Below are 16,673 nucleotides of genomic sequence, written 5' to 3'. Positions count from 1 at the left end.
CACTCGCACAGCGTGCGGTGGGCATTCATTCAGCAGTGGATTTAAGCACCAAAAAAACTGCAGTACTAATGTAATGGACAGAGCATGGCTCTCCCTCAGGGCAGCAGCGGAGAGAGCACGGCTCTACCTCAGGGCAGCAGCGGAGAGAGCACGTCTGGCTCCCTCACGGCAGCAGTGGAGACAGCGCGGCTCTCCCTCAAGCCAGCAGTGGAGAGCAGGGCGGTCCCTCAGGGCAGCAGTGGGGAGCACGGGGGTCCCTCAGGGCAGCAGTGGACGGAGCACGGCTCTGCCTCACTCTCAATCACCCGTCTCCTCACTCTCACACACCCGTCTGTTGCTCGCGGTCACGTGACGCACTTCAACCAATCCGTGCCGCGTTAATCACAGGCACAGAATGAAATAAATAATAACAGATCTGGGCTATTATATATTAGGATATTCACTTCTATCCCGCCCCATTTCCTCATCAGCCAATAACAAATGTACAAACTTAATTTGGAGCTTTCGTGACTGCAGGAAATACTCTTTGGTTCTTTCAGTAAAGTCACGAAAGAACCACGTATACGTGACTTTACCGAAAAAACCAAAGAGTAACAAATGTACACTTTTTAATTCTTGTAAAGCGCTTTGATTAAAGCTCTATACATATATCCTACTTGGGATAACATTACCGGTGAACACATGGACAAAACGGTGGAACAATAGGTTATCCATAACTTTCAACCCATACGATTTACCCGTATTGTTGTCCAGTGAAATTGAGTTCTCAGGTCCATACGGCTTACAGCCGTTTGAATATGGGAAAAAAATGTTGTGTCTGTTAGGTTGTATTTCTCGCTTGTGATGGGACCTTGCAGGATGAACATTGATATGTATAAGGGCAAGGGGTGACCAATAAGGTCTAAATTGGTCTGTAAGAAGGTGTAAACTGATAAGGGGTTAAGAGGTATGGGTTATCGCTGTTGTACGTATAGAAATGTATCTCGACAAAAGCAGAATGGCTTTTGCACCAAACGTAGCCAACCGTGCTAATCGGAGGTGTGATTTGAATTGACCTCTGCACAGCAATTCTGGTGTTCTAATCTTTACATCCCTCCCCCACCAAACACATGATTATATTTACTTCAGCAGCATTTCGCTGACTTTTTCAAGAGGGTCCCGCATTGATCTCTTTGGCCAATCCCAAAGACACTGAATGTGTTTAGAACTGTGGAGGAGACCCATGCAGAGCACTAGGAGAACGAGGAAATTCCACGCAGAGAAAGGTGCCCGAGTTACGAATCAAACCCACGTTCAGTCAATACCTCGATGTGCGTATATTTTACGAACGAAGTTTGGTATTTACACCATTGGAACCTCATTTGCCAGTAAAAAAAAGTATGATAATAGTTTTTTTACCCTTCTATCTGGCAACAAAACAAAAAAATGTGTCAGTTTTGTTGCCAGATAGAAGGGTACAAAAACAATGATCAAAGTTCGGTATGATGAACTTTGGATTGGTTACCATTATTTTACGGAGAAACTAAATTATTAAGTCAAATTGAATAGACCAAATTAAGCCATCTATGGAGCTATGGTGTTTGGTGGGCAATACAACCTCATGACTGCACCCAAGACTACGCTGGCAAGTGGGAATATATTTTACAGCACAATATTTATTTTACTTACATCAGTTTGTTAATGTTAATCGTGTACAGTATATAAAATATAATTTTCAATATAAATGTTTTTCGTTTATAACGTGAATGATCATTTATTAAGCGTTTATAGTATGAAATTGTAAGAAACAAAGGCTGGGAACGCATCCTCATCGTACTAATGTTATAAATTATGCAATGTATGAAGTTTCAATAATACAAACGAAACTCCAGGAACGCAACCACGTCGTATATCGAGGTATTACTGTACTGTACTTCTATAAACGAGGCACTTGCTACCACGGTGCCACCCTGTGGCCCATAATGCTCACCACAGAGTAGGTGAGTTCACCCAGAAAGGGCAGGTAAGATTTCATATTCTTAGGTTTTTGGTAAAGTCACGTAGGTAATTTTTTTTTAAATAAATTAAAGTAAAATAAAAATAAAATAAAAATCACGTTTGTCACGTAATCAAAACGTTTTGATTGCGTGACAAATTAATAAAAGTAAAATAAAAAATAAAATAAAAATCACGTTTGTCACGTAATCAAAACGTTTTTATTACGTGACAAACGTGAATTTTTATTTTATTTGTATTTTACTTTTATTAATTTTAATGTTTTTTTTTACCTACGTGACTTTACCGAAAACCTAAAAATTATGAATACTTGCAGCCACGAAAGCTTCAAATCTAGAATCAGGTAAGATTTCCCAAACCTGGCAGTTGTCATCACCATCGGTTGATTGAACTGCAAAGTGGATACATTCATTCTAGATTTTAAGCTTTCGTGACTGCAAGGATTCATATTCTTAGGTTTTTTCGGTAAAGTCACGTAGATAACATTTTAAAATTCAAATTAATAAAAGTAAAATAAAATAAAAATCACGACGTTTCGGAGACGGAAGCTTGTGTTGCCTCCGAAACGTCGTGATTTTTATTTTAATTTATTTTACTTCTATTAATTTAAATTTAAATTTTTTATCTACGTGACTTTACCGAAAAAACCTGAGAATATGGATACATTCAATCAGAGCTCACCCACATCGGGTAAGACGGATAAAAGAGCCCTTGGGTAGCGCGTTTCTATTTGTGCCGAGGGGAACACGTGAGGTTGGCCAGGCCGGGCATGGCGAGACGCCCGCTCTGGAGGGCGCGCTGAGCCGGCTGGTTTGAGAGGTGCATCGCCAGCAGCTTCTCCTGCATGAGGGGGTGCCAGGAGCCCAGGGTGCACTGCGGGTTCCTTGCGGGCTCGAAGTAGTGGCACTGCCGCGTGACACGGCCTCGCGGGGGGATGAAGTCGTAGACGGTCACCTCCTGGCACAGGCTCATCATCAGCGCTACTCCTGCAGCACCACGAGGCAGAGAGGGCGGCGCTAGTAACCACCACCAAACACGCGAGTCGCACCAAGTGCTACCACCCCTTTGACCTTAGTTTGACCCAGACGGGCCGGGGATTGGCACCTGTGTTCCGGTGGCAGGAATTGATTTGTACCGAGATCAAAGTAGTACTACGTTCTCCTTCTTGATTCTTTCGGTAAAATAATAAAAAATAAAACATAATAAAATAATTCTCACGACGTTTCGGCCACAACGCAAGCAGCCGTCCTCAGGTGAAGACCAGGTCTGTCGGGGAGACAGCATCTAAATGGACGCTGTCTCCCTGACAGACCTGAGGACGGCTGCTTGCGTTGTGGCCGAAACGTCGTGAGAATTATTTTATTATGTTTTATTATTTTATTATTTCCATTCTAAGTGACTTTACCGAAAGAACCAAGAATATGAATCCCTGCAGTCACGAAAGCTTTAAATCGAAATATAGTACGACGTTGTTTATAATAAAAGGTTTTTTTGGGGGGTTAGATCACATGAAAATAAATGTGTCGTTAAACCTGCCACCACCCGACACAATCAATTAGTCAGGTTTGTCACGTGAAAATAACGTGTCAATTAGTTACTCAATCAGCACACCGGTGTGTTGGAGGCTAAACCCACAACATGTACAATTTGAGTACTGTGTGACGTTTCGCTGGTGATGTGAACAACCAGCTTCATCAGGTGAGTTGCTGGAATTGTGAAGAGAAACCATTCCCGTTTCTGGCTCTTAAATCGGAGTAAAGGCGACATTCGCTGCGAGCCCTATCTGCACGTCAGCCCGTCAGCACATCACGCGTTTCTCGTAAAACTTGCCCAGAAGCCCCGACGAAGTGGGGTTTGGCAAGATGCGCTCCTCGTGCCCCACGTTGCACTGCACCAGATCCCACAAACCCCGGCGGAAGCACGGGTGCAGCAGGTAGAATGGCTGGCGAGGCCGCTCGCGCCTGCGCTTCATGTACGCGTCGAGCGCCGGGAACGTGATATTCACATGGCCCTTCCACTGCTGTTGCTGCACGGATGAGAGGAGGGGGGTGGGGGCATTTTGGAGTGGAAGACGACAAGGCTTGGTTAGAGGAGGGCAATACGAGGCAGTGGCGGAGGAGAAGGCGTAGAGTAGTGTGGATGTGACTTGTGGATTGAATGCCGCGGCATGCAGACCCAAGGGCTCCCCATAATTCGGGAGTCCAGTCAGAAGATGCATTGTAAATCGGTCCCGTGGTGGCGTTATGTAAATGTCCCGAATGTGGATCGTTGTAAAAATCGGACCGTCACAAAGCGGAGACCGCCTGCTGAGCCCAAAACCTGACCCTCACAGTAAGCCGCGGGAACCCAAGCCCCCTATCCCGAACCTCGCCTTCACGTCGAGTTGCGTAATAGGTGTGAAGGATTCTTGTGTTTTGTGAACGCTCACGTTTTTCTTAGTGCAGGTATATGGAGGGGGGCCCCACAAGACCAGAATGATGTCTCTGTACAGCTCGCTCGTCTCAAAGTCGAACTCCTCCTGATTTACGATCTGGAAAGCGAGATAAGTGGAAGGAATGTGGCAGGGTCAGTAGTGAGACATTGAGATGTGTTCTACTGTTATGTAATTAACTGCGGTGCTACAAATCACCACGTTCGACTGTCCCTGATCTATCCCTGATGTGTGTTCCAAGCTACTGGACTCTAACCCAAGCAATGCTTCAGAAAAAACTATAAACTACAGTATCTTGTTTTTTTGTATTTTCCAGGTAGGCGCACTGAACTATATAGCTCTTTTTCAAAAGTAACCCGGCCACACATTGATAGCTCAACAAAGTGGCACACCAGGCCAGGCAGTTGGCATCTCGGCACCTTGGCGCCCCTGTGTTGAAATCATAAGTCATTCCCAAAAAGATAAAGCAACTGTGAGTGTGTTTAACCACGGAGCTGCCATGGTTGAATGGTTATTCCACTGGACTTGCAATCCAGAGGCCGCTGGTACGATTGCATCTTCCATATTCCAGCGTGGTAGAACGTTTAATAATACCTCTCTCCACCACCTCTCTCCACACGTGAGTATAAATGGGTTCACCACAGTTCATAGATCAATGAGTCGTACGTAGTGGGGTAAAGCGTGATTATTTCCACCTCTTACAACACACCTGGTCAACGTGGAAGCGAAGATCAAATGCCGCATACGTCAGTGGCTCCCAGCCTTTCGCGGCTCCTGTACCCTGTGTTCAACCGAGTTCCCCCTTTGCCTGCCCCAACGTGGTTCTAAGAAATACATGTACGAATAATGAACATCAAGAGTTTAACCAATTGTCAATTTTGTGGATTCCTCCAGTGTAAGGGAATATTCTTAATTTTCTCTTTTTTTAAACACCAATACCCTCCTTAACCCCCCACCGGGAGGCATTAACTTAATTTTCAGGAGCGACCCGACCACGAGTGACAAGCTCAACAAAGTTGCGACCTTACCTGCCAGTTGACGAGGCGAATGGAGGTCTTGGTGCCCACGTGAAGTTCATAGCCGGCCGTGGGTGCCGAGTTGAAGCGCATGACCGCGTCGTGGCCATCTGGACGAGCGCACAAGTGGATACATTCCTGCTTCGAGGTTCAATTCGTGATCCTGCCCGTCACTCTCATGGTCAAATGTATCACTCAGGTGGCTTTGCTGATCGAGTAACGTATTGACAGTGGTGCACGAGTACAAATAACAATTGCCAAGAAGACTTTCCTTGAAATGGAAAAAAATAACGTCATAAGCAATGATTTTGGCAATGGACCTTCTTCATAGCACATAAATAGAGACAAGTGAGATCAAGTTAATCATAGTTGGGGACTGCACCATATGGCCTAATAACGATATATATTTTTTAAGGTTTCCTAATAGTTCTAAATTGGCATATGATAACAGACAAACCCTTCAATAATAAAAATGTAGAACTCAATTCTACGTATTAAAAATAAAAATTATAGAATTTTGCAAGTACATTGCATAATGGTAACAATGTTAGTGTGTTGCTTAACACTAAACAACCATTCCTGGGCCTAATTATTAATTTACATTGGATCAAAGGGCTTTCAATCAACATTAGGCTCAGAGGGGTTTTAAATTTGTTATAAATACCTGAACCTTGCAAGCAATCTCGACTCTCTCAGCCCCTTCCAAGCCCGAGGCTCCAGAGTTTGTCCACGCAGAAGAAATTCCTCACCCCCCCTCCCATCATTCCGCTCCGATCCCTCCTCCTCAGTCGCCCCCCCCACCCCCCCCCCCCCACGTCTCCTCACCGATCTCTGCTCCCAGCTGAGCGCGCAGCAGGGACCCCGCGTTCATCACCACGGCGCATCGCCGCCACTTCCCCGCCAGCTGCCGGGCGAGGGACACCGTGGGCAGCGCGTTGCGCCCCGGCGCCCCGGCCGCCTCGTGGCGCCGCAGCACATCGGTGCCGCGCCGCACCAGTCCCTGGAGAGCGCACAGCAGCTGCCCCCGGGGGAGCAGTCGCGCCTACGCCGTCGCTGCGCCGCCGAGTCCAGCGCTCCCACGCGCGGGTCATCTCCACGTGCACGGGGTCCGACGGCGCTCCGCGGGACCCTCCCGCCCCCTCGGAGGGCGCCGCGGACCGGGCGAGCGGAGGCGCTTGCGTCCGCTCGTCGGTCGGGTCCCGCGCGCGGAGGGTCAGGGGCGCCGCCGTTCTCCTGGAGCCTGGCGCCAGCAGCAGCGCGAGCAGCATCAGCAGGCAGGTGGCGGTGACCGTGAGAGCGAGGAGAGATTTGGGACCAACCCGGAGCCACATATCCGCTGGCTCGCGCCACGGCTCCGATGCGAGAGACTCCCCCCGGGCAAGGCGCGCGTCTCGCTCCGTGGTTCCGCGCAGGTGCGCGCACGAAACGGGGGTGGGGGCGGCGGTGGGGGTGGGAGGGGTGGGGGAGGGCTGGAGGAGCCGCTGGAATTCTCGGCAGGAGACGCGCGCGCAGCCCTCGCAGCGCGCGCCTCGTTCGCCTCCCGATGGAGAGTGGCGCGCTCCTCTTCGTCTACTTTTTGGTGGAATTCGCGCGCCTATGTCTCCACCATCGATTCCACGTGTTACGATCTGTGTCACACACACACACGGGTATAGTTTATTCAGGGGGTTGGGGGTTTGTCAATAAGTAATTTGGAGAAGCCTTGCTCGACCATCACGCAGACGTATACCAATAGAACATAGCAGCAGGTGATGAGGAACACGCGGTGCCACTCCCGTTGGAGTAAGGCCACCTGAGATCGGTGAGGTTAAAAGGAGTCCCCTGGGGCTTGTGGAGGTCGAAGCGGTAGCGGGCTGGGCTGGGCTCTGCTCCATCCTGGGCTCCGTGCTGCGTTCCAGCGGCTGTTGTGTGTAGTTTTGTTTTAATGTATTATTTTAAATAAACGCATTTATGATGATGAACTCCGAATCTGCCGCTGTCGCTCTGGCGCGTTCTGAGCCGACCGATCACAGGCGACGGGATGAGATGTTCCCGTCAAGACGCGAAGTCGAGCTCCAGAGGTACGAGACAGTTCTGCACACGTGTCGGTAACGAACCCGTGCGGCAAGAGGGAGATTGATTGTTGCGTCTCTCTGGCATCGCGCTGGGGTAGGCACGGGTCGCATGGGTGAGCGCCACGCGCCACCTCCTCCTCCTCTCTCGGTGTCCCAACGCTCACCACTGCACGTGGACGCAACTGAATAATTAAATCTTGATTTGAAGCTTTCGTGACTGCAGAAATCCATACTCTTTGGTTCTTTGGGTAAAGTCACGTAGGTAGAAAAAAAAATAGATCACGACGTTTCGATCGCAACACAAGCAATCGTCATCAGGTGGAACAACCACAGATAGAAACAACTGCTGAAGTAGGCGAATGATTTCGTTCTCCAATATCATTGTTAAAATAACGAGGTTTTTTTGACCTAATTTTGAGTTATCAGTCATTTTCTATCCACTGCTGGATGAAGGCCTCACCACGCAATCGCAAACGCTCACGGCTCAGTGCTGAACACAAACTGCTCTCAGTGTGTTTCGTTTGTTGTCCTTCCCCCGCCCGCAGCTCCGATTATAATGATCACGGTTGGCTACGTACGGTGCGAAATAAGTTCAACATTCATGAACTCACCTCGTCAATCTGTCTCCATGGCGGTCATCCTCTTCGACGCGTCCACTCCTTTGGCTGAAATACTGCACCCGTCTCGTACATCGGCCTTCTAGATGTTCTCTGTCCAAGTTTGCTTAAAGTTAAACAATTATACTTTGTAGTCGTCCCGTATGCTCTTTTAATTCACGTGTTCCCTTTTTTATAGCTCTCAACGCAATCATGAGCGTGTCTCTCCCAATATTCTTTGTAAAATTTTATTCATTGATAAAAAAAAATTGTATCACGTTTCTGATTCGTGTCATAGCAGGTAAGTAACATGTTCGTCACGTTGGTGTCTGCGCGTGTGTGCGTGTTACGTTTAATGATCACGTTCAACTTACTCAAAAACACCCCTTGCCTGCCATGTGTCCGAGTCTTTATCTCATAATTTAAATCCCGCTCACCTTCAATACCCGTCCTAGATGATCACAGCCGCGTTTTCCAATTGTCCCACGGATATCGAAAATTGTTTGGCGAACTGCTCTACACGACCTGTCGGTCTTTATTTAAATTTCAAAATTAGCCGCTGTTAATTGCCATTGGATGTCATGATGACCTCTTAAGCAAATCGGAGATGCTTAATCTATATATGTTTTGATCCATTTAAAGTGAAACGCGTGCTCTTCTTTCTCCCAGTGGAACGTTTGTAATACGAAACTTTAATTTTGCTGTAACAACTTTGGGTGTAGCAGAGCAGCCGACAGCTAAATTACAGATACGTGAGGGTCATACACATTCTTTGTTGAGATTACACGCACACGCTATTGTGGGGAACAGCCGTGGAGACGTACGAATAATAGCCATTAGCGTGGACTTTAAAGATGCCACTACACTGTAAAAACCGAGACTGGGGTTAATTAATGTTTAGTAAATATATAGGAGTAGCCTATACATAAAAATAATGACTATGTGTAGTTTAGAATCACATTGAGCTGAATTCAACACCTTTCTATTAGTTATTAATTGTATTTTACTCAATTTTGTTCAAATAAAATCAGCCATCAATAACTGAGTAGAATTTAATTGTATTTTATCAGGAAAGTCAAAAATGCCAAAAATTGATTAATTTTACTAACCGGGAGGTTTTTGAATTTAATAACGTTACACTTCCGCCCAAACTCGAGGCATTTTTTCGCGCCACGTGCATGTCAACCATCTTCTTCAACAGACACGTTTCAGGGACCGCCGTTCTCCCAAAGGTAAGACATGTTTTATTATTTTAGCGAACATTTTTTTAACAAAGGTGTGGTAGCAGTTGAACATTGTTTTATGTTACTGCATATTACCAGCATGCCAATATCAGAATTAACTAGCACAACGTTAGGCCTTTGGAAGTCAGTCTGATTTGACTAAAAGCACGAGACTATAATTTTTGTTCCGCACACGAAAAAGTAACGTGTGTGATTAAAACTAGACTATATTCATTCGGATCACAGCGTGTATCGAACCAAAAGTCCTGTACCTGCCGTTACACCTCCAGTATATTATATCTTGCTGTTGATGTACGTACAGTATGCTAACGTTAGCTAGCTTGCCACCAGTCAGTTAGCGTCACCCTTACGTTGTGGCTAGCTTGTTGTGTAGTTGCTAGCTAGCTAGATGATGTGAGTGACAAGAAGTTGATGTGCTAAATGTGAGCATGAAAATTTGAATATTAAAAATAATAAGGAATTATCTTGTAAATGTGCTCCTATTGTCCTCATGTGATTAGAGACCTGGTGGCCTTGCATCTGATACATGGACCTTTTTCTGCCTCAGGTTTTTGCTTATGGAATGGAAGTGTAAGATCTGCAAGTCTTTGTCTGCCACAAAGGGAAATCTACTAAAGCATTACAGACTACAACACGCAACATTTGGTCGTGGGCAATCCCAGCCATGCCTATATGACAGTTGCCCTTGCACATTTAAAACACAGAGTGCCCTTCGCACACATTTGTCCAGATACCATTCAGATGAAGAAAGTCTACGGTCAGGAAACATACTGCTTTTAAGTGTTTAGTTTGCAATGCTTGTTGTTCTATAGAGAAGGACTACTTTCAGCATATTGGAAATCATCTGAAGAGCCACGAAACTGTATTTTGTGTATTTGCAGGATGCAGCTTTCAGACAAATATATACAATACATTTCTAAAACACAAAAGCAAAAGACACAAATCCTATTCTTTGAGTGATTTTAAGAAAGATGTGTATGAGAGTCGCCATAATCAGACTGTTGACCATTCTGATTTACCAGAGGCCAATGATGGTGAGGGCACTAGTTTAGATTGTGATCAGGAAAGTGCATCATACTTAGTTCTTCAAAGAATTGGCTTACTTCTGCTGAAGCTAGAAACCATCTATAATGCCTCAGTGAAGTGCATTGATGCCTTGGTTGAAGACCTTCAGTTCATTTCATCTTCAGTATCAGCTGCAGTTGTTAGGAACATACTAGATTCAACATTGAAGGTGAATAAATGCATTGTTGACCAGGCCATCGTAACTGAATTGTCAACAGTTGTGCAACTTCCATCCCATTAGTACAGCACTTGGAGCAGGTGGTCCACTTGGTTCAGCTTTTAAGAGAAGAAAGTATTTTAAGGTGCATTTCCAGTGTGTTGATAGCATTGAATATATTATTGATACTGAAAAGAACAAGACCTTTCAATATGTGCCTATTCTCCAGACTTTGCAGGAAGTCTTGAAGAATGAAGACATTGCAGAAATAATTTTATCCAGAAAATCAAATAGTACTGGATATATTAAGTCAATTTTTGATGGAAAATCCTTCAAGCAAAATGTATTTTATGCTGGGGAAGAAACAAGACTGTCTATAATCCTTTACGTTGACGACTTTGAAGTGTGTAACCCACTAGGAACTTCGAGAAAAAAAACACAAAATAACAGCTGTTTATTGGGTTTTGGCAAATGTTCCAACAAAGTTGCAATCTGCATTAACGTCAATACACCTAGCTTTACTTTGCAAAGCTGTTGATGTCAAACAGTTTGAATACAGAGCAGTTTTGGAACCACTCTTGAAGGATCTTGTCATTCTAGAACAGGAAGGGATTTTCATTTCCAGTGTTAAAGGGACAGTACATTGTGTTGTAGCTGACAATCTCGATGCACATTCTATCAGTGGACTAGTTGAATGTTTCACGGGGCCGTACATCTGTAGATTTTGTCTTGGACATTCTTCAGAGTACCAGACACACGAAGTGCGGACCGGAGTGTTTCCACCTCGGACAAAGAAGGAACATAGTTTGCATGTGCAAACTGAGAGAAAATCCAAATGTTACTCATTGCTTTGGCGTAAAGCGGTCGTGTCCATTGACTGATAAATTAAATCACTTTCATTTTGAGTCTGGGTACCCACCAGATGTACTACATGACCTTTTGGAAGGCATAGTCCCAAGGGAACTAGCATTGTGTTTTCAGATTTTCACCAAGAAGAAGTACTTCAGTTTGACTGAGCTTAACGAGTTAATAACTGAGTCTGACTGTCAAAGTTCTGCGTTATAGGCCTATACATCTGATAGGCTATCAGAGAATGCACTGATTTGTTATTGAAAGCTATCTTTATTTTTGTTTAATGTTTCTTGGGTGTTCTAACATTGTGCTTTCTTCTGATGTGACGCTGACCTAGGCCATTGCAAGTGTTTGTTCTAAAGGAATAGATGTAAGATGCATAGAACATCTGTAGGCTGTGCTAGTTTACTTGTTAGAAAGCCATGCTTGTACTGTAATTATGCATGTTAAAAAAGATAGGTCCACCCGGATTGTGGATTATGGCTACTAGTATAAGTACAGGGAATGCAAGTCAATTCACGTGATGTTTTAATCTCTTTTAGCTGTTTGAAAAACATATTGGCCCTTAGGATTTCAATTTGCGCATATAAAAAAGAAATAATATGAAAGTTTTTTTACAGATTTTTTTTAAAACATTGTCGTAATTTAAATGTGCTAAAAAGACTAAACCTTGAATCACATCCAAAAAAGTAATCTGTGCCTGTAATGCCCACAAATTATAAATACCTCCAGTATTGTTCCCCGATTGTACACATACATGATTTCTGTCTTTGTTTTGTACTTGTAATATGTTGGATAAACATGTTGAGACAAAATTGCACGAATAAATGTTAACCTGCTGTTCCTTTTCATGGTTCTTATCTTTTTCATGGTGATCGGTTGACTTAACGTAAGTGAATTGTGGCACCACGAAGGCATGATATTGGGTGGATTAGAAATAGAAAAGTTATGGCAACAGACATTCAATATAAGTATTTTATTTAGTAAATCCAAATCATTTTGATCCAGATATTTAGTAAGCTTATATCAATATCACCCAGACAATTAGTAAATGTAAATCAATTTCACCCAGATCATTAATAAATATTAATCAGATTCCACCAGATATTTAGTAAATCTAAATTACCATTGCTCAGATATTAAGTAAATATAAATCACTTTTCCTTGTAAAATCTATTTGGATTTACACATTTTTTTAGGCTATATAACTCATCATTTGGAATCATATTACTAAATCCAACACATTTTAACTGTTGCTTTTATTACCATGTACTTATTTTTTATTATTATTTTTTAGTTAATTTATTCAACACTTTTTATTCAAAGTTGTAGTGCTTAAAATCTACTCAATTATATTACGTGTCACTTTGTTGCCATAATTTTTTTAAGTAACAATGTGTCACATGGTTTACAGTGTACCGCCTCTTGCGACTGCACCTAATTACACCGAGAAACTTAGACGTGAATTGCGAGCGATATGGATTTCGTCTTGTTAGTCTCCCAATAACACTCGCTGGACAGTTTCTATAATCAACACCAACATAACATCAACATACTCTTAGTTTTTTTTCGGTAAAGTCACGTAGGTTAAAAATAAAAATAAAATAATAGAAGTAATAATAGAAATAAAATAATAAATCACGACGTTTCGGAGGCAACACAAGTATCCGTCATCAGGTGGGACCGTCGCAGCTAGATTTACTGTATCAAGTGATTTTAGCTGTGACGGTCCCACCTGATGACGGAGACTTGTGTTGCCTCCGAAACGTCGTGATTTATTATTTTATTTCTATTATTACTTCTATTATTTTATTTTTTATTTTTACCTACGTGACTTTACCGAAAAAACCTAAGAGTATGAATCCTTGCAGTCACGAAAGCTTCAAATCTAGAAATAACATCAACACCAACAACGATTTGACATAACAACAATAACATCAGCAATGACGTCAGCAACAATACGATTTATTCTTCATATCAACAACAATAATATATCAACATCAACAATAGTGTCACGTAACAATGTTCATGTTAATATCATCAACGGCAAGTGGATAAATGTTTGCAAAAGCTGAACAAGTATTTTACAACCGCAAATGAAGCCACAATATAACCACAGCCATTATAATAATTGCAACCACATTATAACGATTTGGTAAACTCCTTGTTGTGTTTAGTATAAATAAATATCGAGATTCTATTAATATTGTTAACATTCCTCCAAAGTATGAAAGTATCTCTTGACGATTCTTATTGCCCGCACCTCCGATTCGCACGGTTGGCTACGTACGGTGCGAAAGAAGTCCATCATACATACACATACGTATCTCATTCGAGACGAAAACATTGCACCTCCTGACTTTGACATTCCTCGGGACGACGCTGCTGTAACCGGCACATCTCCTTCATGCATTGGAAGTTAAAGACACAAGCCCTAGCAGTGCGTTTATGGCCCTGCAACCCGGACTGTGGACCGCAGGGTGAAGCGCTGTTGTCTGCTCACCTTCAATGGAGGAGGAATAGCAAAGCCACACCAACTCCCTCCTGAAGCCCGCTCGTGGCAAACGTACCTGGACAACATTGGCATTTTATCTCACGAACATATTGCTGCCACGGTGTCTCGGTTGGAACACCGTGGCGCCCCAGGCGTGGTGGCAAGACGTTATCTCCCTGGCCTGGTATGCGGTCGGGCGTGAATTCGATCCCAACTCAGACGCCTGCTGTATATTTGGAGTCTGCATGTTCTCCCCGTGGTGGCGTCGATGCTTTTTATTTATTTTCTGGGTCCTTCGGTTTTTCCCAACACATTTAGAATCAACATTACGCATTTAGAGCATTTGGTCTGCGATAAGTTTCCAAGTGATAAGCCACTTCGTTGAGCTATCATTTGTGGCGAGGTCGCGTATAAAAAAGATCTATACAGCTCGGTGAGCCTTACCTGGTGCAATAAAAAACTAGTTTAGTAGTAATCGTTTGCCCGTTGGCGCTGGTTGTGTGTGCCTGGGGGGTAAATACGAAATTGTGTTTTTTTTTAAGAATGGGGTGATGAGGTCAGAGCTACAGGACCTGCAATTGGAAGGGTTGCTAATTGGAATCCTGGTCTCCTGAGTGAACTCGACACTTCATTTCCTACAGGGTCGATAATTGAAGTACGGTACGACCGTGTGTAGGAAATCAACAGTGGTTGTTCTATGCAATAACTTGCCCTTAACCATGGGAATGTGGAATCTGCACCACTCGATCAGAGTTGTAACTACGAGACGAGCCTTGCTCCGTGTCAACTTGCCATGCGAGTGTGGCTCCGCTGCCTTATAACATAAACATCGTACGTGATGTAAACATCGTACGTGATGTAAACATCGTACATGATGTAAACACCGTACGTGATGTAAACATCGTACGTGATGTAAACATCGTACGTGATGTAAAGATCGTACGTGATGTAAACACCGTTCGTGATGTAAACACCGTACGTGATGTTAACATCGTACATGATGTAAACATCGTACACTATGTAAACATCGTACATGATGTAAACATCGTACGTGATGTAAACATCGTACGTGATGTATACATCGTACGTGATGTAAACATCGTACATGATGTAAACATTGTACATGATGTAAACATCGTACGTGATGTAAACATCGTACATTATGTAAACATCGTACGTGATGTAAACACCGTACGTGATGTAAACATCGTACATGATGTAAACATCGTACGTGATGTAAACATCGTACGTGATGTAAACATCGTACGTGATGTAAACATTGTACATGATGTAAACATCGTACGTGATGTAAACACCGTACGTGATGTAAACATCGTACGTGATGTAAACATCGTACGTGATGTAAACATTGTACATGATGTAAACATCGTACGTGATGTAAACATTGTACGTGATGTAAACACCGTACATTATGTAAACATCGTACGTGATGTAAACACCGTACGTGATGTAAACATCGTACATGATGTAAACATTGTACGTGATATAAACATCGTACGTGATGTAAACATCGTACATGATGTAAACATTGTACGTGATATAAACATCGTACGTGATGTAAACATCGTACATGATGTAAACATCGTACGTGATGTAAAGATCGCACGTGATGTAAACACCGTTCGTGATGTAAACATCGTACGTGATGTAAACATCGTACGTGATGTAAACATCGTACGTGATGGTAACATAGTACATGATATAAACATCGTACGTGATGTAAACATCGTACGTGATGTAAACATCGTACGTGATGTAAACCCCCTACGTGATACGTGCATCATACATTAAGGTGCATGTTACCGAAGTGATGTGATGTGGCTAAACACTAAGTTCCTGAGCCGACATGCACTACAGGGAAGTCATTATTTAACATCGATTGATGTTTGCGTGTACTAGTTTCGAGTTCTCGCGTGACTGTTGTGTTGTCTTCTGATTTCGATTTGCTTCTTTGTTGAACTTGAATGTAATTGTGTTACTTTTGTGATTTAGGCGACCCATGCAAACCTTGCAAATGAGACTCACCCTGATCTCTGGCGTTCTCTCCTCGTTAAGCAAAGTAAACTTACCGCGTGCGTCATTGTACTTTTGGCTACAGAACAATCCTTAGATCAGTGATTCTTAACCTTTACTGCACCCTTGCGTCCCTGTGCTTCTCAATCGTTAACAAATGTGTAATGTTAATACACACACGTAGGTGCCTGTGCTTAATTTGTGTTTCGATTACACTGGTCAACACGCTTTTTTTGGCACAAGGTATTCCAACGGTTTTAAGATAATTTTGGGGTGCTGATTTCCAAATCTGGCATCAGTTTTTTCTTTCACATCAGGTTTTTGAGATATCAAATATTGCATTTTCAATAAAAACTGCAGAGGAAAAATATTAAATAAATGTGGATATCTACATAAAATGATATTATAAACACACTATCCTAAAAATACAGCACCATATTTTAACACTAAAGCAGTCACTGACTCGCAACAACTTGCAATCGTAAGTGACAGAGTTAATTTCGGGTAAAATCAATGAAAATGGGGTATGCCGATAGCATAAAAATGAGATGTGATAGAGCAAATATGAGGTCAGATTCGGAATCAGCACCCTGAAATTAGTCTAAAACAGCTGCAAAAGTCCAGGCCAGAAAAAAATGTTTTTTTTAACCAGTGTTATTTAACTTCTTAACAAATCTGGCCGTGTCTCGCACCCCCAGAAAGGGCATCTCGCACTCAGAGGAGGTAGCGTGCACC

The 16,673-nt window shown here is 43.2% G+C and overlaps 1 protein-coding gene and 1 long non-coding RNA gene across 2 annotated transcripts; one reads left to right on the top strand and one right to left on the bottom strand.

The window, feature by feature from the left end:
• Positions 1-2,591: 2,591 nt before the first annotated feature.
• LOC133349072 (beta-galactoside alpha-2,6-sialyltransferase 2-like) lies at positions 2,592-6,773 on the bottom strand. Its single transcript, XM_061562210.1, has 6 exons — positions 6,540-6,773; positions 6,268-6,484; positions 5,455-5,552; positions 4,424-4,525; positions 3,826-4,021; positions 2,592-2,981 (listed from the first exon to the last, which is right to left on the bottom strand). Exons 1-6 carry the CDS (start codon positions 6,771-6,773, stop codon positions 2,722-2,724), a joined length of 1,107 nt encoding a protein of 368 aa, XP_061418194.1. The 3' UTR covers positions 2,592-2,721.
• Positions 6,774-6,898: 125 nt separating this feature from the next.
• On the top strand, positions 6,899-12,250 carry LOC133349201 (uncharacterized). Its single transcript, XR_009755909.1, has 2 exons — positions 6,899-7,502; positions 8,042-12,250. It is a non-coding gene; the product is annotated as an uncharacterized LOC133349201 (long non-coding RNA).
• Positions 12,251-16,673: the final 4,423 nt, after the last annotated feature.

The sequence above is a fragment of the Lethenteron reissneri genome, chromosome 29, assembly GCF_015708825.2.
Source record: "Lethenteron reissneri isolate LAM-NWPU_2019-01 chromosome 29, ASM1570882v1, whole genome shotgun sequence".
Classification (NCBI taxonomy): domain Eukaryota; kingdom Metazoa; phylum Chordata; class Hyperoartia; order Petromyzontiformes; family Petromyzontidae; genus Lethenteron; species Lethenteron reissneri.
This window is presented reverse-complemented; position numbering and strand designations above follow the sequence as displayed.

Excerpts from the sequence above, each read along its gene's own strand:
- LOC133349072 (XM_061562210.1), bottom strand. The coding sequence starts at position 6,773 with ATGTGGCTCCGGGTTGGTCCCAAATCTCTCCTCGCTCTCACGGTCACC. Across the intron at positions 4,526-5,454 it reads TTCGCCTCGTCAACTGGCAG|ATCGTAAATCAGGAGGAGTT; the intron begins GTAAGGTCGCAA and ends CTCGCTTTCCAG. Across the intron at positions 2,982-3,825 it reads CACTTCGTCGGGGCTTCTGG|GAGTAGCGCTGATGATGAGC; the intron begins GCAAGTTTTACG and ends GTGGTGCTGCAG.